Source organism: Bombus fervidus, chromosome 1, assembly GCF_041682495.2.
Source record: "Bombus fervidus isolate BK054 chromosome 1, iyBomFerv1, whole genome shotgun sequence".
In the NCBI taxonomy this organism is placed as follows: Eukaryota; Metazoa; Arthropoda; class Insecta; order Hymenoptera; family Apidae; genus Bombus; species Bombus fervidus.
In genome coordinates, this window is record NC_091517.1 from 23,991,396 (window position 1) to 24,016,832 (window position 25,437).

Sequence of the window (25,437 nt, forward strand, 5' to 3'; positions counted from 1 at the left end):
TCCCTTTAAGTAGGCGCCTGATACGCCGTCGATCTTCCGGATTACCCATGTTAAAGACGCGTATCGTTTCTCGAAAGAAGAAACATGTGTTCGCTAACGACACCGCTACCACACTGTGTATTATAATCGTACAGCTATCGAGAGCCGAGCTCAGGCTTCCTATGTACTCGGATTTACATCCTTTATATCTCCCGATTTATGGCTTCTACTCGTCGGCTACAAGATGCCGTGAACTAACCATTAGAATTTTGTAAAACGAGATAAATTTTGTAGCGCCTTTTATTGCGCACGTTGTGGAATAACTCGTTTGATTTCGTGCCTTTATAGAGTTGTAATGGCTGATGCGTAGAATGGAATTGATAAGGCTTACGAATGCCGCATGTTTGATTTGTTTTTCGAAAGCTTTCTGTCTAATGAAGAAGTTATTGGCACTGGATCTTTAAAAGTTTGGTACGCGAAACGAATGAATTTCGAGGCTCGCGAAGATTACAGACGAAAAACAGATATTGCTTCTAATAAGGAAGTTATTGAAAGAACTTTAATATGGGATAAAGTATCTAATTTGAAAGATTCTACCATTGATAACACCTATGGAGGCTGAAAAAGGAAGAAGAAAAATATCTTAATAAGAACGTTAGCGTGGCTGAATTTTTAGAATTACTTTATAGTTATAGTAAAGAAGTAACGGATTTTAAAGACTCAATTATTGCCATGGATTTTTCTCTTCGTACGTTTAATCGATTAAATTTTTCACCTACAATATTCTCGGCATATTTTCAATATCCCACATGTATTATCACTGAATTTAAGTTTTTAATATTCCTTATATTAAATTTATCATTATTATAGTACGACGTCTAAACGTGTAAAATACTCCTCTCAACACTTTCTTCTTCCTACGCTTTTAAATCGTCCTCTTCATTTATCAATTATTATCAACTTCATCGTAGCGCGTCATTTTAGCCACTCGCGTTTTCAACCATCTTAGTTTAGCGAATTAATGTTGCAATAACCGAGAAGGAGGACACGGTGGTAGGATAAACGCGATGCAAGATCACCTCGTGTGCAATGTTCGCTACGGTGGACAACAACTCCATCGACGTGTATGTGCAGGATCGGAAAGGGACATCTGGGAGGCATGCCTTAATTGACCGCTCGGAATATTGACGAGATCCCAGAGACGGATTGAGACGTTGAATTTCCGAGGGACGTTCGCTTTTTTTGCCTGCCCATGAAATATGACCGTTCAATATGCTAGGCAGATATTTATGTACTCGTGGGATTGCGCCTGACGTAGGGGTTCGAAAGAGATCGGGACAGGTTCGGAGACAGTAGAAAGCGTTCCTTTTATTTTTTCCCTTCGTTTTTCTACCATCTTCGTGCGGGGATTCCAAAGGATGTCTCATTGTTTGTTCGTTTGCTCGTGTTTGCAACAAAGTTGCAGAAGTACCACGCTCTTACGAGAGAGTCTATGGTTAATTATAGTGTTTGTAAAAATTGTCAAGACGTATCCTATTACATATGACCGGCAGCGTATGTACGAATTGTCATACTAATCAACTCTGTAAATTGAAAGGCAGAGAAAAATGACCATAACAAACACTGTTTTCTCTTTAATTTTTTCAAAAGTTTCAAAGTAACCAGATATTGCGAAATTACAGACATTCCAATCGTAAACTTCGAACAAACGTCAAGAACGGATCGAATGTTAAACTATGAACATAAGAAAATTTCTAATATAATAGCAATTTGCATTTTATAACGATTACGTAAGCCTCGATATAAAGACTACAAAGTATAGCAAAAAAACATAATAAAATTACAAGTTCTAATCTACGCTATTCGGGAACCAGGATCATCGAATTCTTTCATAACTAAATACGAAAGAAACGATGAAAGAAATTCCTATTAATCTTTTCTTAATAAGGAAGAAAATCCTATTAATACTTGATAACAAGAAAGATCCTTTTACATTAAAGCTGGATAAATTTTCTCATAGGCTCTGCGGCCAGTTTTTCTCGTCTATCCAAAGCAGCAATTCGACCATCTGGACTATCGTATCGTCAACGAACAACCGGTCAAGTTGGTTGCCCGTAAGTAACCCGCGTATCGGGGTTCCGACTGCCCGACAGAAATACCAAACGCCTCACGAACGTAATAAATGCCGGTGGTAATCGCTGTTAAACTTCGTCCGGCATCGAACGTCTCAGCCAACCATCGCATAAATGCCATTCAAAGTTTAATCGCGTCGATTACAGGATCGAGATATTTCTGTTCACGGTAATAAACGTCGCGACCACGAGGTTACTTCTCTATTATTTAACCGTCCGAGACCGATCGTCGTCTCCGAGTCATTTGACCGGTACGGTGAGAGATCGACAAAGAATTCACTAATTGAATCGCCACGCGTTGAAAGCGCGCGTTCGTTGCGCAAACTATTCTATAAAATCGATTCAATTAAAAGTGAATTCCACGTGCCCCAGATGAGAGGCGACTCCTATTAATCATTTTCGCTCGATCCCTTTCGCAATCCTCCTGAGGGGGTAAACAAGGCGCGCCAATGGACTGGCCCTAGGGACGATGGTAACAGGTGCTTCCACAGGTGCGTACTAATAATGGGTAAAATGGCCCATTCGTTACGCGTCACGATTCATGGCTCGTTTCCTTTTCCTTCTTAAATAGGCCGCGTGTCAGCGACTCGATTCGTTCAAGTAACGATATTGTTTTTGCCTTGCTGGCAGAATTGCGAAGAAGTATGATTGTTAGGGATTGGCTTCTTAAAAGGAGTTTCCTTTTAGAAGATAGTGGAAATGAGTTAATGAAGTTGTTTTTCTGAGGCATTTACTCCAGCCTCTTGGTATACATACAGTAAAATGATTAGTTTCTTATGATTTGTAAGGAATTCAAGCAGTAGGGAATTTTTTGCTACATACGATCTTTAACTCTTACTCACGCATATTGTAGTTTAATTCGCTGAAACTAGGAAGAGCAAATAATAAACATCGTTACCACTACAATTCGCACGTTTACATTCAGCCAATTATCAAGTACTGCCACTAAGACCTCTTAATATTATATTCCTCCTATCGATGCTAATCAGCTGCTACTGAAAAGAATAAATTTAATTACGATATACGTATACCATGAATTACTTCCATTTCAGTCTAACGTATATTCCATAACTTCACAACAGAACAATCGTCCTTCGATATACGGATTCAGCGTAGAACGACTCTCGTTTAGATCTCGACTAGATAAACGAAACGACCCACTGCGAAATGATCTATCTTTCCCATGGCAATAGAACGTCTGGCGATCTCCCGTGAAGAGCATTCGCGAAGAATAGATCGTTCTGATCGGGTCGAAAGGTGGGGCGGTCGGAAAGTCGGGCCGACACCTTGGCTGCTTCGCGGTTGCCTGACCATTTGATGGATGGCGAACAGCAGCCGTTCTCCATTAGGGTTCCTGCAGGTCTAGCTACGAAAATGGGTGGGTGGACGGCGGCGAGGGTGAGAGGCAAGAGTAGGTGGATTTTTCATCGATGGCGAATCGAGAAGAGCCATAAAGAGATTGAGCGAGCGAAGGGCAAATGGATACGAGTAAGTCGGCTTGGTGCGTCGTGAAACATTCCTCGAGCCTTGTAAACACGCCAAACACGCCTAACACGCCGGCGAGATTACGCGATTTTTTATGATGTATCGAATATTTGGTGAAAGTGTAACGAATATACGCGTACAGAGTTTACGGTGCAAGAACACGATAAACCACATCCCGTATTTTTTATAAAAAATCAATTTTACCAAAATTGTCTTTTTATTTGAAACTAAGCATGTTTTCTTGACGCTCTTCGTTCATCGTAACGTCAAAATACTTCTTGTCTTAATAATTTGTCAAATTTTTGCACAGGATACCATCTTTGCAGAAAAAAATTATTGCTACTTTATTTTACCGATATCGGTTACAAAAATCCAATATTATTATCGTAAAAAAGAAGAAAATTGCACGATACAGCAAAGGAATACCTGTTGCTTCGTCCGTTACAGGCAGTAAACGCGAAATCGTGATCGGGAAAGTGGAAGGAGATGGCGTGGCGCACGTGGGAAATCAGCTTTCTTGTCTCGGCACGAACGCCGCACCGTTTATATCAATCTTATGTTCTTGCCACCGATATCCTCGCGTGTCTCGAGGACTTTAATTGCTCTGTAATCGCCTCTGTCGCGGTTTGAAATCCGCCGCTTGCATTCCGTGGATAACGGGTCGCGGGACGCTGTTGCGCGTAAGCTCAACATGGTCGACAAATGTCCTTCACGGCGGAAACGGAATTCCACCATTTGGGTTTGCATTCAGAGCTAGCATTCAAGAATTCACAAGATGCAGGGCGTTGTTTCTTGCAATGGGATACCTGTCCTGAACTGTGCGGTGGTCCGCTTTCTTCTTACCTGCGAACAGCGAAACCTTCGACAAATTATCCTTTACCGTTCTTTGCTACGCAAGAACAGGAGACTCGCGATTAGAAAATAAAATAAAATTTATTCATAGAAAAGAGAATGTTACTCGCTTTTGATGCCAGACGAAGGTCATAATTTAGAGAAACTAATAATTGGCATCATCGACGTGTTTTAGAGAAGCATTAACACCGCTACGTGGTGTTGATATTTACGCAAAATATCAAGCATCGTAATATTGTATAGTAATTTCGATTAACAATTAAATATAGTATTTAAAAAAAACATAATGTACACAGCAATCATCGTTCAATCTTCAAACGCTATATCGATACGATCTATTCCGAAGCGTTATTGAAGAACCGAACCGCAAGCAGGAATAAAGCACGGGCGAGAAAATAGCCGATCGCAATCTCTCGCGTGCAATCTCTTCGTTTCAAGCGCAAAAAGAATACTGTAGCCAAAGGTAATCGAAACGAACATAAATCCAGAACAGCGGGAAGAAATCGAGAACGATTCGTGGGGCGTCGAGTTCGATGGATCGAACAATGGCCAGTGTACAGCATTGCGGGCCTTTGCGCATTCAAGGGCTGATCCCTCGTTTTACAATCGGCGAATCTATTTGCAACGCTTTGTCGAATCTTCTTCTATTCTATCGTAACCGATATTCTTAACGAGTCTGATACTTTCGTAACTGGAAAATTCCTGATGCGATCTATTCTCTTACGATAGAACGACTCCAAAACTAATTCCTAGTACAATCGAAGTTACGGTGGTCATTTATATACGTAAATATATAAATAAAAATGTGATTAAACATGTTCAAATTTTATCTCCTCGAAAATGAGGTCTTGAAGGAAGAGATTTTATTTTTCGCTACATTTTCCAACTTCTCTTCCTGTTTAGTCTATCGAATCTGTCTGGAAATTAAACAACTTCGCGTATAAATACTAGACAAATTTTCGAACTCGATTCTTTCAAACACGAAGCCTGTAATGCAATTTTATTATATTTAATCTTCGTCTTATTTCGAAGCGTACAATCTTCCTGGCTTTGCTTATAACAGAATTTTACATTGTACATTTTCTCTATCGATTCACGATTCACGTGTTACGTTATTGGGACCAAAGTTTCGGAATTTGTTGGTGACGTACGATTTCGAGGTGAGCTGCAACTTAAACCGAGTATCGGACCATGTCGAGATAAAGCGTGTCGATAAAACTGGTGTCCATCGTCTGGGTTTTCGGATGTGGCAGGTACATAATCGCGATATATTCGTTTTCATACATATACCATATATTCACACAACTAGTGGCAAAATCATTTACGACAGATGACGCGACGATAACGAGGTGTATGCGCGGTGATAAAGACAATCTCGTTGCGGTAGTCGAGCTATGACGTTACGTGAAAGAGTCGTTATTCCGCCATTCAATTAAGCAATAACTCGTCGTGTTTTAACGACCGCTAACTGTTACAGGTCTCCGTAAAATGGGTTTTCCGAATTGAAAAGATGTTTATCGAGTTTTTGCTTCATCAGTTTATGCCGATTTTTAATTCGCTTCTCGTTTTAACCGTTTCACAGTGCCACTCAATTTTATTATATTATTCCAGAGAATAGAAGTTTGTTTTTGAAACAGATCGATTCTTTTGTTTCTCTTATTGCTAATATTGGTTTTATGCATTATATCTGTTGAGGTTATTAGATGTATGAACAGAGGAACGCGTGGATAAATTGTAAAGTAGAAAATATATTTTAATACAGAAATGTAAGTACAAGTTTTTTTTTATTATTTTTATTTGCGTTTATTTTACAATCAATTCTCGTTAGAGAATTTTAAGCAAATTTATCTGACGTGGTACTATGGCATGATTAATAAGTGTTTATAGTATGTTTGATTCTATTTGAATCTAGTGCTCAGGTCTAAGGTGTAATGTCTTTTTAGCCTGCGGATTTGTTCCAACGTGTCTAGTAGTTGAGTAATTAGAGGGTTTTGGTAGTTGTTAACTCTTGTGCTGTGTCTATTACTGAATTTGGATCATTCTTCTTTGACCGAAGTACAAGTAGGAATATAATTTGAGCTGGTCCCGATCCGCACGCTAGTAGTGTTACCCTATGGCTGAAAGCCTCGAAGTCATCGTCGCCTGTCTACCGTTTATGGTCTGCCTTCGTCCCAGTCTTTTGTCTATACGCTGTCGATGGCTTCGGTGCTTGAGAAAACGAAAAAGACCAGATGTAGAGTTTCCTTAGAAGTGGTGATCACTTCAACAATATCAAATGATATTTCGTGAAAAATATAAGCTGTTGATGGAAAAATTGCAAAATGTTACTCAATCTCTATACCATTACGAACCTAAAACTCGAAAGATCTTGCAAAAGTGATTAAACCCGATGCAATTTAGAATGAAATAAGGAACCAAGGAAACAGACGCTAGTTTCTTTATAACGAGTAGGTATCATCAATCATCGATAACTGCCCTAAGCACATTTAAATCTTGCACGATTTATCATGTGTCAAAAATACTGTTTCAATGCGAGTGATTGAACTGGTAAATCACAGACTCCTTGCAACGTTGCAATTATCATCGGATCGGACCACGAAACAAATGTGTCAAGCGTGGGCGTTTTGTATGAACGCTCGCAGAAACGTTTTCCATTTAGCTTGATTCTTTAGAGAAAGCTTCGCCGAGATTGCGTAAGATAGCCCCATAACAAATGAACCAACCCTGATAGATTTCTGTAGCTTCTCCGTCTCGATAAAATAAGTCGAATCCATTATGCTCCGCGAACCAGGCAAGAAGCAGAAATGCGGGTTATCGATTTGAAATAGAAGGGAGCTCAGATCGGCTCGCTTATTGCAATGAACTCGAGGGAAGTCGAGTGCGGAGTACGCCCACATACCACGACTACGAGGATCATCGATCGATCGTACTTACGAGGATGGTCGCGGAAAAACTCATCGATAACCTTGAATAATACCGAGCAAAATACGAAAGAAGGAATCAATATGAACACTCGTAACTATAAATATTTCGATTCCTGATACAGTTGGATCGGAAGATTGATATCTTTGTTATATTTTCAAAGCTTTAAAAAATCGAAGAACGTTTCTCTGTTATTAATTCCTTACCTCTTAAAACCTCCTTAAAACTGGTGTCAAATGCTCCGCTAAATTTAAACTAAAAGAAAAGATATACTTGCGTTACTCGAATTTCGTGTTTATTTATAACCAATAGCCGAGGCTTCGTAAAATCTACTTAAACCTTGAAAAATGCTAGAAGCAGATGTTTCAATTACTCTGAGGTTTTAACGTTAAACAGACAAGCTTAAAGCCGTTTAACTTGTCATTTGTATAGATACAATTTTCAGCAGCGGGATCAATTTTCACCTACTCTTTCGATTAGTGCTTTTTTATTAAATGGTAGATTAATCGTGATAGAAAATAAAATCAGATTCAAAAGTTTCATTCCGAATATATTTTATATATGTGCAATAATTTGAAAATGCGCAAATAAATACTTAATGAACGGTAGTAGGTATATTCTTCGTGTCGAGATCCATGGCGCTTGAAATGCATCCACATCGCGATCCTTGTGTCTCTTGGTTCTCGAGGTGGAATAAGAAAGGAGAAAAGCTGGAAGAAGATGTACGTCTCTTCAAGGGTGGTCGACGCCCGATACGCGATTCACACTGGATGGATCGATCGCGAGGTCTCGTGTTCTGGATCCACCACAGACCGATTCCCTTTGTAGGCGCCTTGGCTCGATGCGCCGCGTGTTAAATGTCAGACGTTCGCCTCGATCGGAGAACGCGGCGAACCGGATACCCCGCGATCGACCAAGAAGAAAAAGCGATGCTATAATATAACGAGACCGAGATGCATCTCGAATTCGACAGGCTCGTGAAAAATGTTTTGCATTGTGTTTGATAAATGATGTTCAAAAAGTCATTCGTTTAATAGAAAAATATTTCAACAACATTGAGTAATTTAGATCCTTCTGAAGTTTATATTTAAAGAGAGAGAGAGAATATTAGATTAGTTTCAATTGAGGTATAAGAGAGTTTTAATGTAACTTGTTACCTTCTTACTCTTTCTTGTTTTTGGTGAAGCAAGTCTATTGCAGCTCTGTTCTCTAATCTTCGTCTAACCACGCTATACCGAAATATAATTCCAAGCAACGGAACCCACCGATATTTCGAAACGAATAAACCCAAGGATTCGCGAGCACCATTCGTCACGGCAATTAAAATATCCCGACGAAAATCCTTATGCAAGGCGTTTTTCAAGAGGGACTGCCGAGCAAACGTGTCGAGTTTTCGTATCTGCGTGTTTATCTGCAGCTCAGGGATTCCATAGGTACGAGTTGGTCGGTTTACACCGATCTCGGCCCGCTCGTATATTAAAATCTCTCCCCTTGCGTCGCAGTTGGCGAAACCGCTCGAAAGGGAGAAAAGAGATTGTTATCCGAGGCGCGAGTTATACGTCGGCCATTACGAATCCGCGATTCAGACCTCCAACGAAATGATTTACGAGCTGTGGTATCGATAATTTAAGATTCCAGAATCCTCGGAGGGGTGAAAGTCACTTTCACTGGTTGATGCTTCGATCGACGTTTAACCTAATCGTGTTCCATTAGTGTTGGCCTTTAGCGATAATAAAAACAGGCAGAGAGACAGAGTACACAGTACACAAGTAACCATGCAACGTGAAAATTCAAAAAAACATAGAATGTAGCTGGTAATAAGATTTATGTATAGGTGACATTTTTTACGAGGAATGACGTGTTAAGTGCTGTAACAACGTTTCTTGCATTCGTGTACTGTGAAATATTCTATAGTGAAAGGACACAATCTCATTATCGAATTCATTAATCCTCTTATTACGCTGCTAATGAGTAGCTGTGGGCAACTGGAATAATTTCACTGACAAATTAGTCGTTGAACATCGAATATAATTACACCGATCCTCTTATTATTAGTATACTATACATTCTGCAAATTTCTAAGAATCTATTTTCCATTTTATAATTATAATATGTACAACACTATATAATATATTCTCATTAGTTTCTTCCTATTTATAATCTACTATTACTACGATTTTCTTCTCTCGCTCGTATCATAAATTATTTATTTATGTCGTAAATAACCAACCTTCTGTGTTAATGCGCGTATAATATTAATTCTCGTGATATATTATACAAATGTGATTTATATAACGATTTGTTATTGTACAAGATTACATAGAAGGTCTTGCGATCGTATTTAAAGAAACAAAGTACAAAATACATACTTGTTTCAACATAAAATGCAAAATATGACGTAAATCTATTTTCCTGTCATTTACATTCGTGGAACTTATCGTTTTACCTTTTCGACAATTCAAGGAAGGTCGAACGTAACGACCTTGACCATAGTATTTCAGTCGGTATGCTCATGCATGACCTTCGACCATGAAATCGAAATAGATATGCATCTACTTCCATTGTTAACACGGATCACCGTTTCAGCATGTTGACCACAAACTAGTTTCTCTTATCTGTTCTTTGTCTTTCAGAGTCATGAGAATACACGCTAGAAAAAGCTGATTATGTTATTCAAGTTTTATCTTCGTTTACACTCTTATTCTTGAACCAAGGAATCGGAGAATCGAATCGTGAATTTTTCTTTCTACGAGCGTTCGTAGAAAGTCAGCGTGCCACGTGGAAAACAAACAACGAATAATAAAAACCTTTTGTCTGCCTGAGAATCCGATTGATTAAATACAACGACTTATTTTAATGCGTGGAAACGGGAATAATACAGTTCTTCGCTTGAAACCGAAAATACGCTTAATATAAATTAATACAAAATACAATTAACTTTGTTTCTGGACGTAGGAGAGAAGGGAATTACTTTTGTTCGTCAATGTACAAATTGAGCTTAATCGAGAGGCATTTTATAAAGTACGATATATTTTAAATATTTTCTAACAAGATCTACGCAACATTATTCGTTCCCAAATTCTACATCATCCTCTTGATCTTCTTCTTACCGTTAGTCTTCCGACAATTTTCAATTTGAAGTTTCTTACACTGTGATACTAGATTCAGTCACTTTGTTAGTGATGTACTGAAAAAGATGAAACGCTATGCTTAAGGGGTCAGGATAATTCGTGGACGATTCTCGCAATCAGCGAGTAGAAACTAGCAGTAGATTTGCGGAGAACGAAAGACAGCGACAGGAGAAATGATGTGTACGAGCAGCGGCTGGGAGTTAATACCCTCTCGGAGGGCAAACGCGAGTTCGCGTGCCCTCGACAAACGCGCGAGGTTCAGCCTGGCGGCTGCTGAGGTTGCCGAGGTGAGATGAGAACGAGAAGGATCGAGAAACAATCTTACCGCCTGAGGTAAGGGAGAGGAACGATGGAACGAGACACGAACAACATTCGAGTCGCGAATCCGAGAGAGAAGATCGAACAAAGCGCATTCCACATGCAGTCGTTCGTTCCTCGTCCACTCTGTTACCCTCTGTACTTCATTTCGATTCGTCGTTACTTTCTCGCCTCTGCCCTCAGCGTATTATCCTACGCGGATGGAAAGAGAAAATGTGACTCTCGTCGAGCGACGCTGATTGCCGCGTTTTTTTCACAGAATTTAAATATCGCGCGCTTTACTACGTTTCGGTTGACACGCGTATTGATTTATCTGTGAAAATAAGAAGCGAGAATAAGGAGAAAGTATTGCTTTCTGATGCAGCGCGTTATTAATTATATTTATCTTCGGTAAACTGGATATTATATTTTAGTGCATCGTGTCTTCTTTACAAAACCATCGAAAAAGATGTGTTTCCACTGTACATAATTAATAAATAATAATTTTTCTCATAGGCTCTTAAAATATTTGGTCCTAAATATTGCTCTTCTTTCAATCGAAATAAAGTTTATGAATAAGTATGAGAAACTAAAGAAAATAGTAATTTTGAGATCAATAAAGTTTTAGAGCAGTTAAAGCTCTATCTATTGGATTCGTTTTCTTCTCAGTTTCTGTGCTTATGAAAATACCTATGTAATAGCTGTTTTGTAAAAAATGGTTGTATTCATTTGCAGGTAATTTTGTGTTCAATATGATCTGCATGAGCGTAGCGAACACAATGAGTAATATTTAAAATGTAAATTGTTGTGGAATGTATAATTACGCCGAGTTACGATTGACAAACATCGAACTGATAAAACTATCATAATCATTTTTCGTATATTCAAGGCGAGGTTCGTTACATTCAACTTTAATTTTCAAAACTGTAAATGTTACAAATAAATGATTCCAAAGGCAACATGACATTCCTACATCGTCAATACAGTCTGAAACAACAAAGACTAACGAGCGAGTCTTATGTAAAGATGAAATGAAAACCAGTGAAATAACATGTTTTTTATACTCATGGATTAACATCTATTACAAATTATAATTCGTCTTTTTTTAAATTCAATAGCTCGTCGAAGAACCACGTCTCAAGTAAACAAAGTTGAAAGTAGATTACCGGTCTACGTCATGGAAATTTTTCTTTCTCTATGATCTTACTTCCGTTTAACTTCGTTAACGTCATATAAGTGGCTAGATATCGACTTAGCTAATTCAAAGTCGATTTCAGGTAATAATGAGAAAATTATTCACGTAATTCATTATAAATCGAGCATTGTGTGTTAAGTATCGCCTTCGTGAATGTTTCACTCGAAGCATATCATTTTGGATGATCTGCTGCTTGACTTCGTATTATTTTCAATTTATATCTATCACGTTCACAGCGAATTTGCAAAACAAAGATTTTTCGAGTGTATCGACTGGAAACGCTAGTACCTCGCAATCTCTGCAAATTACGTAATGACTACGTGAGCACCTGTTGAATCTTTCCCGTTCCACATGATCCTCGGCAAAAATAGCATGATCAAGTGCGTCGTTAAAGATAAATACAGGATTATTCTTTTAGCGATCTATACACAGCCGACTGGGTGAAGTTGGAAATTACAAAGCACCGAAAACATAGAGAGGGAAATCGATGAAAAAATGGAATTTGCAATTAAAATGTTACTCGCAACTAATTGGCGCGTATTGAAACTGGAATAATGTAAAGCGCAGAGCAGGATTGGTTGTCATGGAGTATTAGAATTACTGCAAACGAGATCCAGGCTCGCAAGACCGTGACGATCAAAAATCTATAATGATCTCCGACTAGAATCGATTGCATTGGATACAATCGAATTTCGAAAGAACACGAATTGAAATTACATTCTGAAATAAAATGTCAATGAAATGTTCATACATTTATTTATTATTTTTTGTATGGGCCTATCCCGCTAAGAGACTCGAACGCATAGCTCGCCCGCAGGGAGCGGAGAGAAGCTTAACCGCAGACTCGAAAGCAATAAACCATAAAGCTATTAATGTTACGCCCTGGGATGGTTATGCTACGGCTTATAACGTATACGAACCACTTATATATCCTCGAACTGGTACTCTATTTGCCGCTCGACGTCGGCCTTCTTTTCGCTCTTCAATTCCGCGCCGCGCGAAGATCGATCCTCGTGCAAGGTCATGGCGGCCGTGACTCCACCTTGATCGAGAGTGACGAAGCGATTCGTCGTTCTTCTGGCTCGTGTTCATCGTAATTTTCCGTGTTACATTCGAGACTTTTTTTTTTTTTTTGTAACGTGTCTAAAATGAAAAAGAGCAGAGATCAGAAGGGAAAGAGTCTATCGATGCGAACTCTGGTAAAGATTCTGCGAAAACAGAAAAATACTCGCCGTTAACACGAGAAGAATGGCGAGAAGTGACGTGGTCAAATTTACAAGAGAGGTGCAGCCATGGAGCAGCACCATGCTTTTCTGCCTCGTGTTCGTCGTAATCTTCCGTGTTACGTTCACAATCTGGTCTCGTAGCATACCCAAGAAAAAGAGAAATAAAAGAAACCAGAACGAATAGGACCATCGATGAGATTTCTCGTGAGGTTTGCGCGAATACCGCGTGAAGATAGCGCGGAGATCACGAAGAATAAAAAAAAAAAAAAAAAAGATATTCGATATATTCGAATTTGCAGAAAGATCGCGGAATGTCGCGAACCGGTTCTTACGGGATCGCTCGAGTTCCCTTATCGCGAAACGAACAATCGACGTGTTTGCCTTTCGTACACTGAGCGGGACGAAAGTTATTTGAATCGCGGTCGATTTGGCGCGCGAGGGGAGAAAATGGAACGCAGTAGAAAATGCGGTTAGCACCGGCAGGCGAAGATCGGTCTCGGTATCCCAAGGTGGTATATTATTCCCGGAGTGTGGCGTGTTTGTTCGAGAAGTAATATTCAGAAGTGTGGCACGGTAATGGAGCTCCAGGCTGCATAAATATGTGTCAGACCGCGAAGTCCGAGCATTTCGTTCTCGTTTCATTCCCTTCTTTTTTCGCGACGAAACCATCGGCTTTTTGCCAGTGGATTCGAGCGTGTTCACGGTGAACGGGAGATTACACGCAAACCGGGAACTCGTATGGATGATTAATTGCTTTTCGCTTAAGCAAACCCGTTTTTGTCACTGGCAAAGATACCCTGGGAGCCAAACCATTCCTTTAATCTCGTTTTGCTTTTAATCTGAAAAGGTAACATCGGTGCAAATTTTAACCTTCCTTGGTTAACAGTGCGATAATTAACGTTGCGAACCACACATCGGGTTCGAGCGTAGCGTTGACGTATTCATTTTCTGGTCTGGTTACTCGGTTTTATTGAATCTCTCGCCTCGATGCTTCGTTTTAGCACGCTGTACGCAATAAATCTTTCATGTACATATGTTTCGATTACAGATCGGATTCGCAATTTACACGAATATAACCTCCCTTAAACGCCGTTGGATGTAATTTATTTAACGTTAAATCGGGTTTTAAATTATCATCAAAATCTACATCGAGATCGGTGGCTCCTTAGAAAACCTTATCGATCGCAAACCTTATACGAAAGTAGGTACGCCCTTAATCTTCATTTTGAAATAATAAATCATTCGAAAATGTGATACGCGTTCGAGACATATTACAAAAATCGCGCTGTATCGCGACCGAAACCACCACCATAAGTCTCATCCATAATTCCCATCACCCACACTTGATACAAAGGCAATCCACAAAAAGATCACTTCAGGTTCCTTCATGCAAATCAATCCAGCATCGGAACAAAGAAACGCTGCCAACATACGCATTAATTCTCGCAAAACAGAGAGTGGAATAGAGCGACAACGAAGCAGGATACTGTTCATCCAAACCCCATTGGTTCGATGTCAGGAGTCAGCGCTCGTAACGCTTGCTCTCGCAGAGCGGAGGATGGCAAACTCGTGTTTACATGGTGACTTTTATTAGAGAATCAGTGTCTCGGTGTTCGGTGCGGTACGACGAGTTTCACCTTCGAGGTGGAGGAGCCCATTGTTCCTCGGCGTTCGGTCTCTCGCCCGGACGGGTGTTCCTAAATTATTGTTTCCCCTTCGAGCTTCCAGTCCGGTCGGCTGTCTCCCACCTACCCCTCCCTCCCCCCACCATTCCACTCATCCTTTTTTCTCGCGTCCCTTCTCACCACCGATCTTTTTCTCCCTTGGTCCGCGTCGGAAGAAACCAGAGCTCTCCGATGGTTATTTCGCGCATTTACGATACCTGGTCTTTATTCCTTCGAAGGAGTAGGGTTTGCCGTAGGGTCGGCTCCGCACGAGAAGACCCCGAATCGGCGAGGAAGAATCGAGAAGAAGAGGCTGCACGGTGCGTATCGATGTTTACGAGGCGAAATAAACGGCGGCGACGGCGCCGCCATCGGCGTGCGGTTATTTCGTATTACTTTGGCCTTTAATGGCGTCCTAAAGTGGCGCATAAAAATCGGTGCTTGCCTTCTCCTAGAAGGTGGTCGCCGGGCACACGGCGAGCGTACAACTCTGGCGCCCACAGAAGAAGCCCTCGCCGCGGGATTTCGGTTTCGCGGCCGTCGTCGGCTCGTTCGCTCGTTTCCTTCGTGTTGTTTCCTTCTGGCTGTTCTTCCTCTCAGATACGAGCCGGTGACTCGAACTTTTTGTCGACAGCTTCACTCATTGGCGAGTCCACGTGGCGATGGCTTTCTTCGCCGGTGATCCTCGCGGCTCCAACATCCTCCATGGTGATCCATCGATGATACATTATGCATCGCCACGAGACACGGTGGCTTGTTTGCGTGATCCGAGCATCAAATAGCCGACCGGGGGAGGTGGTGAAATTTGTAAATAAGGAATCGAACGAAGACGAAACGTATGGATTATTGCGTGCGATATAGCGAACATACGATTACTAGACTGAGATTTTATGCATTTATGGAAAATTAGCATTTAAAATTTAAACCTGCACGTAACAAAGTTAAAAGCTACCGCCGTTAAATTCACCAATTTTATTCCTATAAACATCAACTTAAAGACACGCGCAGCGTGCGAAAACCGACACCTTGACAAGTGTTCCTAGAACTCGGCGAAGGTAATTGGCGAACTACAGGAGAATTCGCGCCCCCTACCCCGTAATCGATACGTTGCCATTGTCTTTCAGAAGCGTGCAGGCATCGTAAATTTAGGAGAATTTTAATCCTGACCGAGAAGTTGGCCCGGTAATTTTCGTAACCCCGTTGTCGAAGATAATTGCCACGTTTCCGTAGCCCTACGGGGCTCGAAATTCGCCGGTGGACTTCGTGGCTGGAGCCCGAGAACGAGAGAGAACGTGTTGGCTGACCGACCTCGACCGACACTTCTTCACCGCTCCCAACTACTACTTTTCTCCCCCGACTAAACGGGTCCAGCCATTCGCTCGGTTATCTTATGCGTACCCCTTCTGTTTTCTTCTTTTTTATTTTATTCTTTTCTTCCTCTTTTCCTTCTTACTTTTTCTTTTCTTTTCTTTCTTTTTTCATTGCGACATAACTTTCTGTTTGACGCGTCACGGGAACCGTTGACGCGACGCGGTTGCATCGGCTGTCTCGTAATTTTGTTACCTCGAAACCTCGTGAAAGCTCTCGCGCTCCTCCTGAAACCTCCGACTTCGCTTCTGATGCGTGGGCCAAAGTGCGAAGAGTTGCGTTGCATCGTAGATTTTTTACGACGGCTTGTGGCTTTTCGGAGTTACTTTGATCCCTCGGAGTAAACCACTGGAAAGACTTACTGTTGAAGCGTTTCTTTGGTTCCTTCTATCCATTTGTCCGAATTTTATCGAGAACGGAAACTGTTAACACTTCATGATATATTACGATATAAAAATGTTCGTAAAAATATGAATGAAACGAGCGAACGTGCTCTTTCAGAAGCAGAAACTCGCACAAAGAAACAATCTATGCGTCAATTTTCATTTTATATATCGATTATCTTCTCTCAAGACTGACACAAAATATTCTTGTATCGAAGAAGATTGGAACGCTTAAAGATCGAACAATTTACAAAGTTCTTGGAATTGGAGTTGATTCCACGACCAGAAGCGGAGAGCGTGAGCGCACGGCGCCGATGAAAAGTTCCGAAGAAACGCGGGGAGAAGAAGAGGAACGAGATGGACACGTCCCCGGAGGGTTCGGAACCAGTGCTCCTTATATTCTTCCTCCCGTAAGAATTTCCATCGTACGGCCGTCTTGCTCGTCACGGAGCAAAGTGGAACGGAGAGACGCACACGTCGTGTAGAATATAAAAGGGAAACACACAGGTGGAAAGGAACGATTCTGTTGTAAAATAACAAACGAACAGACGAACAGACGAGCCAGGGTGATGTACGAGAGTCCTGAACATGGCGTTGCCTGAAAAGGAAGCCGACGGCGCCTCCGGTTAGCGGAAGTCGTCTTCCAACTAGTTTTACACACAACTGATCAGGAGTCTTGTTCTACGCGGACGTAACCAATATCGCGACTAACAATCGAGCCAGTAGAATTATATGCGAACAAACGTCGATAATTACACCGGTATGCCGAACAAGAATATTTGACAATGCACCAAATACGTACATGATCACCCAGTGGTGTAAATCGATCCGCTTCTATTCTTCATAAAACGATGTGTTACTTTCAGTACCACGAAAGAACTCAACGTACTGTTCAAGGTTAAGAAAAACATATCTCGACGCAGAATAAAATGGTAACCCTGGTTGACTACTGTTTAAGCACTGTCGTTAACTAACTTCTATCAGTCACATTCGACAAACTTGCCTAACGAGCTGCAAACCGGGACGCGAAAAGGTCCCATCGACAAACGTCGACAAATTAAATAACCCTAATGAACTTCTTGCGCGAGCTAACGTTCTTCCCAACATCGCAATCAGGAGCTAGTCCTTGTGTCTCCTTCGCAAGAAATCCTCGCTGTTTCTTATCTTCCACAACGATTAGGACATTAATCTTCCAAGCGGTCGAAGCGCAGAAAACGCGTCCGAGGGGGCCGCGAGGCTTATTGGCCGGCAAGAATCCCGCAGCGATGCAGATCCACGGTCGATCCGCATTCTCAAAGTTTGTGGCGCCGTGGGCTGGTACGCGCGTTCTGCATTCGTCTTGCACAAGCTACGTCGCAGCATCTGGTCAGTACGAAATACCAGGGTCCGGTTGTTCCGACGCTTCTTTCCTTCTTTTCTCCACCTTCGCCCCCCTATACGTCCTACTCTCCCGATGACGTGTTCGTCGCGTCTGGTCTTCTTTTACGCGCAGTGGCCACCGAGATGCGCAAGAAGGATGTCGTTGCGCAATTATTTTCGCATGATTCCGATCGGTCGACCAGATTAAGACCGCTGATGGAACGCAGCGTCGCGTCCGTTTGCGATCCGCGTTACGCAGCAAAACCGAATTCCCCGAGTCGGGCCCGATACGTGCGACTATGCGCCGCGACGCGGGCGACGGTACGATTTCGGGGCCGAATCTCGTCGCCACACCGGGACAAAGACGTAAACAGATGAAGAAATCCGAAAGGGAAGACGGCGGATCGTGTTCGGACGTCTGTCGATCATTGGCGATCGTTTTTGTTCAGGGCGCGTCCACTCTTACCTCGATGCCGCTCCATGTTCCGGTTATTAACGAAGTTATGAATGATATCGAACAGAAATTGGCGGCGCGATCGATCGCACGGATGATAATTGAGGTTATTAAGGTTTTTGGCGAACGAGTTTCAGAACTACTCGCCTCGAATTAAACACGATTATCTGGAGGTTGCTGAAGGAAGAATTTTGGATATTCAGTCCCTCGTCTTGAGGGTACATAGCGACTCGGACTATTTCTCATAATTATAACAAGTAACTACTTTTAAAGATACAAACAAATTTTTTTCTTTAATCGTGCTCTCATTAACTACTTGTCTTTAAAGATGGTGTACGATATGTTTCATAATGAGAACGGATTAATAATCGTTAAGTCATTTTTCGATTTGTAGTAACGATAGGAAAAATTTGTATTGAAATTTGTTAACCAAAATGAAACGAAGTATACGACACGTATCGTCCGAATAATTATTATCGTATGTGTACGTACAGTATCGATAGACAAAGCGTGGTCGCAAGATCTTCGATGCAGGACTTTGATACGTACGGTAGTTGTCAGTTGTACAACAAAATCAGGCGCGTGTGCACGCGAGTTATGGAAGTGGTTCGCCCACTGCCACGGCTTGCTTTCAAAGCTTAGAAAGCTATCTATAGATCGGAGAAGCGCTTTCGACGATGTGGGTGGCAACCTCAGACCGTTCCACTCGATGATCTTACGAACGCAGAGAACCGTCAACGTACGGAAGTCGTGCGACCAGTCTATATCTTAGTCATTTACGAAATGTCACCGTAGCTGGATCAATACTCCTACCGTACGATGTAAGCTTTATTGCACTTTACTACACGTGTTGCTCAAACACTGACATTTGAGTATCTTGTTCGACCGCATATAAATTGTGGAACACGAAGACCGTTAACCTTTTAATTATATAGCTAAGAACGTTTCGCAATTGTGATTTTTAAATTGCGCGAGTATACGTGCTGTATAATATACTTAATATAATGAAATATTTTTATATGGTGTTTAATTTAATTCGATATTCTTCTTGTAACATAAAAATTCAAATGGTACCTAGAAGATCTCTACTGACAAACAAGTGTGTGAATCGTTTTGAAGACTATTAAATTACTTACTTGTATTTCTGTTGCACTTATCTTCTTTCTTTTTCTTTCATGAAATTTCTCATTCGATGACATAAAATAATTTATTACGTATGTATTTATATTAGAAGCTTTTCCTTTCATTGTTACAGTTTGCATTGGAACCAATGGCCGCCTCTCCGTTCCGTCCAACAAGCAACATCACTATCGGAATCTTCGAGACCGGTACACCAACTGTACTTACGTCGACGGCAACCTGGAGATCACATGGCTCCAGAACGAGACTTTCGATCTCAGCTTTCTCCAGTATATACGAGAGGTCACCGGTTACGTGCTCATCAGCCACGTGGACGTCAAAAAGGTCGTTCTGCCGCGATTGCAGATCATACGGGGCAGAACTCTCTTCAAACTTACCATTCATGACACGGAGTTCGCCCTATTCGTCACGATGTGTCAGATGCAGAACTTGGAGATGCCGGCTCTCAGAGGTAAACGAATCTTTCGATTTTCTCTTTTAATAAACGAAAACGTAATGTTCGAGTTTCGCCGTGTCCTTCCATCCTCTGCTTTCCTTCACCTCCTACTCTTTCATCTGTCCTCTCTGCCTTCTTTAGCCTTTACACTCTTAATTGATCATTTGCACTCGAGCTTTTTGCCGAAATATCGTCTGTGCCTGGGAGGAGCACTTCCAGTGTAAAGGGTTAACAAACCTGAAATCTCACCGATATGATACACCATAACTAAATCACACGTGTCGTTGCCAGATATCCTCAATGGCAGCGTGGGCATATACAACAACTACAACCTGTGCCACATCCAAAAGATCAACTGGGAAGAAATAATCACCGGTCCGAGTGCAACGTACTCCTACGTGTACAATTTCACGTCGCCAGAACGCGCCTGTCCGCCATGCGATAAGAGCTGCGAGCAAGGCTGTTGGGGCGAGGGGCCTGAGAACTGTCAGAAGTATTCCAAGACAAACTGTTCGCCTCAGTGTTGGCAGGGCAGGTGCTTCGGGCCCAATCCGCGGGAGTGTTGCCATCTTTTTTGCGCTGGTGGCTGCACAGGCCCGAAACAGAGCGACTGCATCGCCTGCAAGAACTTCTTCGACGACGGTGTATGCACCCAGGAATGTCCGCCCATGCAAAAGTAAGTAGATTGATCCCTATCTCTTTGATCCGTCGTGAACTATCTCGTTGTACTCTCCTCGCGAACCAGGACAAATTTGGATTGTGTTCGGATTTACATTTTGATTGACAAGTAAAATCGATAAATATCTAAATATGAAGCTTATTGTACTGATGGAATGTTTCGCGCGGATTCTTATCTCCTGAATCCTAAATGATCAAATTGAAACGATAACATCAAACACAATAGAAAAGTAAATGTTCTAATTCCGAAATACATGGTTAAAATGATAGAATCCACCGTTCAAATCGATTGCATATCACAAAAAACAATATCTTCGCGTAAAGAATCTTCCCAACAATCGCCCCATAATGTCCTGTAACAACGGTATGATATTTCGTGACCTCTACATCCGAGCGAATAGTCGGAAACTATAAACGCAAGAATGGTCTATCAACCCGCGTTGATGACCACGCGTTTCTTGGATTTACCACGCGTTTCGAACCCGGCAATGCGTTTTACAACAGTATCCTTATCATCGATAAATCTTTCCCGCTTGCCAATATCGATTTCCCGGTACGGTATCGTATAAGGAACACTCGCTAAAAAGTTGGAAACTCCCAAGTTTTATGACTTTGGCCGCACCGAGTAAGGATTACAACGATCGTTTCAGATACAATCCTACGACGTACTCGTGGGAGGCTAATCCTGACGGGAAGTACGCGTATGGTGCAACCTGCGTGAGAAGGTGTCCAGAACACCTTCTGAAAGACAACGGAGCTTGCGTAAGATCTTGTCCGCCGAAGAAGAAGGCGTTGAACGGAGAATGCGTTCCCTGCGACGGACCTTGCCCAAAAACCTGCAAAGGCGTGGAGAAAGTACATTCCGGGAATATCGACAGTTTCAAGGATTGCACCATCATCGAGGGATCGATCACGATTCTGGACCAAAGCTTTCAAGGATTCCAACACGTGTATTCGAATTTCAGTTTCGGCAAACGTTACGAAAAAATGCATCCGGACAAGTTGGAGGTGTTCAGCACGTTGAAGGAGATCACAGGGTTTTTAAATATCCAAGGGGACCACAAGGATTTCGAGAATTTATCGTACTTCCGGAATCTGGAAGTGATAGGTGGAAGAACCTTGACGGAATACTTCGCATCGCTGTACGTGGTGAAAACGTCGTTGGTCTCTTTCGGACTCAGCTCTCTCAAGAAAATCTACTCCGGATCGATAGCGATATTGGAAAACAAGAATCTGTGTTACGCGCAAAGTATCAATTGGACTAGAATCAAAAAGTCATCGGAGCATGAGAGCTTGTTATCGAACAATCGGAACGAAAGCGAATGCAGTGAGTGTTACTTACTACTTATTACTTTCTAATCCATCAAATGAGAAGTAGAATATAGTTTATACTTGGGGCGTTTAGATTTCAAGAATTATCATGTTGCGTAGTAATTTGTGTAATATTGGAAACATTATTTTATTTATATATTCATATACTTTCCATTACGTACACCTTCGTACGACTTATTCTAGCAATGCCTACTCAGCTTCTAATAATTCTCAAGACGAAACAATACCAATATTATACGAATTTATAATATAAATATATATTATATACAAATACCTTGTACAATTACAGTAAAAGATGGACTAATATGCGACGAGCAATGTTCCGACGAAGGTTGTTGGGGGCCCGGTCCGGCACAGTGTCTATCCTGTAAGAACTTCATTCTAGGAAACGATTGCATTCAAGACTGCACCGCGCCAGGGTAAGATTAATCTCGAACATATTCGAAAATACTTTATAAATTCGTATCAATTGTATCGTAACATAAATGACACGTTTCTGTATATCAAATTTGCCTACCTCAGATTATGGATCGAAGGTAAACTGCAAATACCTGAGAAGGCTTTGACTTTCTGCTTCACGTGCGCACGCTTTCGCTCTCTTTTCATGTATATTACTTTGTTTTCCTTTATTTGGCCACCCAAGGGACAATAATTCAAAGAAATTCATCCCATTATCTAGAATTTATCGAGCGGATGAGAAGACCTGCAAGGTGTGTCACGAGGAGTGCGATGGCTCTTGCACAGGACCGAATGCCGAGCACTGTAAGAAATGCAAACACGCCCGAGATGGACCGTACTGCGTGCCAGAGTGCCCGTCCTCGAAGTATTATGACAACGGCCTGTGCAAAAGTTGTCACGAAAACTGTGTGGGTGGTTGCGACGGTCCTGAGAACAACATAGGCCCTAATGGATGCCACAGCTGCGATAAGGCGATCATAAACGGCAATTGTCTGCAGAAAAAGGAACCCTGTCCTGACGGTAGGTGATCTGCCATTTATTTCGTTTCCATAAGAACGAACTGGAATCTCAGTTCGCCAAATTCCTTGTACTTAAAATCGTAATTTCACCTTTAAGCGATTTTAATAAAAATTTTCGCGTAATCGACATTTCATTGACGCAACAAAAATTTTGTTCAAATAAATAGAGTTGATACGAGCTCAGTTCTAGCAATACCTTAAGAACGAATTTAATATTCTACGATTTTAATAAGTTCAATTTGTCGTTTCTAACTTTTTCATTCACAGTTTTCTAGTAACTTTTTAAAATGCCTCTTATAATTGAATACGATGTACTTATGACTTTCAATTTGAAATGTTAAATAATAAAAGTGGGTAAACCTGTAAAAATATCTTTTCTCGATACCAATTTTGTTGGATTTTGTATATGTTATATGTAAGAGTGGGTAATATGCGCTTTGTCCGAGCCGTAAGACGATCGTCTACTTGTTGGAATTCGAGAAAATTGAAATTGAGACCCCGTTTGCTACATAATTAATTAATTTTGAATACATGCGACTTACACATAAAAATGTTATAAGATTCAGTAACTTAACAGAAATTTGTCTGTTAAAGGGTATTACTACGAGTGGGTGAGTCCTCAAGAGCAAGGACCACTGAAACCACTTGCTGGCAAAGCTGTTTGTCGCAAATGTCACTCTCGCTGCAAGAAGTGCACGGGATACGGTTTTCACGAGCACGTGTGCCAAGAATGTACAAAATACAAAAGAGGTGAACAGTGCGAAGACGAGTGTCCCGCGGATCATTTCACGGATGCCGATACTCAACTTTGTATACCATGCTACAGCGAGTGTCGAGGATGTTTCGGACCGGGCCCAAATCAATGTTACAAATGTCGAAACTACAAGATCTACATTGTAAGTGATATACTGATTTTCGGTAAATGCAAATTTTGCAGAGTATAAATTTTTAATTCGATGAAAAAGAAGATTTAGATTACAAAAATTCTGTTAAATCTAAACTAGTTTTCGAATGTCTCATCGAAGTCTATCTTCTCGTTCCAGGATGGAGATACAGACGGAAACACCACGTCTTTCAACTGCACGGAAACGTGTACTCCTGAATATCCGCACAAGATCTTTAATCCAGACAGTGAACCGTACTGTTCACTGGAAACTGTGGGTTTAGTAGAAAACGAACTTCAACCAGCTATCTTAGCAGGCGTTGCGGTATTCGCTCTAGTGTTCCTCATAATAGCGGCCATAATCATGTACTTCTGGCGTGTACGAGCAAAAGCCAAAGAAAACACTGTGAAAATGACAATGGCTCTGACAGGCTTGGACGACAACGAACCTCTTCGTCCAACTGGCGTGAAACCAAATCTAGCGAAATTACGTATCATCAAGGAAGAAGAGATGAGAAAAGGTGGAATTCTAGGTTACGGCGCTTTCGGGAACGTTTATAAAGGAGTTTGGGTGCCAGAAGGGGAGAACGTGAAGATTCCAGTGGCCATAAAGGTCTTGCAAGGTAATGGTACAGGAGCGAACACCTCGAAGGAATTCCTCGACGAGGCTTACATCATGGCTAGCGTGGAGCATCCGAATCTACTTCAGTTGCTAGCTGTTTGCATGACATCGCAGATGATGCTGGTGACCCAACTGATGCCTTTAGGCTGTTTGCTCGATTTCGTGCGGAGATTTAAGGACAAAATTGGCTCGAAAGCGTTGCTAAATTGGTGCACACAGATTGCCAGAGGGATGGCTTACTTGGAAGAAAGAAGATTGGTTCATCGAGACCTTGCGGCTCGGAACGTTCTTGTACAAACACCCAACTGTGTCAAGATTACCGATTTCGGATTGGCCAAGCTATTGGACATCAACGAAGAACAATATAAAGCTGCCGGTGGAAAGATGCCGATCAAGTGGCTGGCCTTGGAATGCATTCAACATCGGGTGTTCACTCATAAATCGGATGTTTGGGCTTTCGGCGTGACTATCTGGGAGGTTCTTACCTATGGCGGTAGACCGTATGAGAATGTGCCTGCTCGAAACGTGCCAGAATTATTGGAAAAAGGCGAAAGGTTACCTCAACCTGCCATATGTACGATCGACGTGTATATGATTATGATTAAATGTTGGATGTTGGACGCTGAGTCGAGGCCTAGCTTCAAAGAACTGGCGGAAGACTTTGCGAAGATGTCTAGAGATCCTGGCCGATATCTTGCTATCAAGGGCGACAAATACATGAGGCTACCTTCGTATACACTGCAGGTTGGTAAAATCCACTTAATGTTTTATTACTCCTTTCTTTGTACATAATACAAAAAGAGTCGATGTCATTTCAGAACACTTCTCTTCGCTACAGAAATTTCCAAATGGACGCTTATTTCTAACTAATTATTGTTCATTCGTCGTAACAAGAATGGTAAATAATTGCGATTTTGTTGTT

The 25,437-nt window shown here is 41.5% G+C and overlaps 1 protein-coding gene across 5 annotated transcripts in view; it reads left to right on the forward strand.

Moving 5' to 3' along the window:
• Egfr (epidermal growth factor receptor) overlaps positions 1 to 25,437 on the forward strand; it is a 176,319-nt gene that overhangs the window by 147,485 nt on the left and 3,397 nt on the right. For all 5 annotated transcript variants that reach the window (XM_072022586.1, XM_072022567.1, XM_072022549.1 and 2 more), the window contains 7 exons: positions 19,703 to 20,038; positions 20,315 to 20,699; positions 21,352 to 22,028; positions 22,323 to 22,452; positions 22,713 to 23,011; positions 23,605 to 23,906; positions 24,054 to 25,259. In XM_072022586.1, coding sequence (XP_071878687.1) covers positions 19,703 to 20,038; positions 20,315 to 20,699; positions 21,352 to 22,028; positions 22,323 to 22,452; positions 22,713 to 23,011; positions 23,605 to 23,906; positions 24,054 to 25,259 — 3,335 coding nt within the window. The remainder of the gene's footprint in view (positions 1 to 19,702; positions 20,039 to 20,314; positions 20,700 to 21,351; positions 22,029 to 22,322; positions 22,453 to 22,712; positions 23,012 to 23,604; positions 23,907 to 24,053; positions 25,260 to 25,437) is intronic.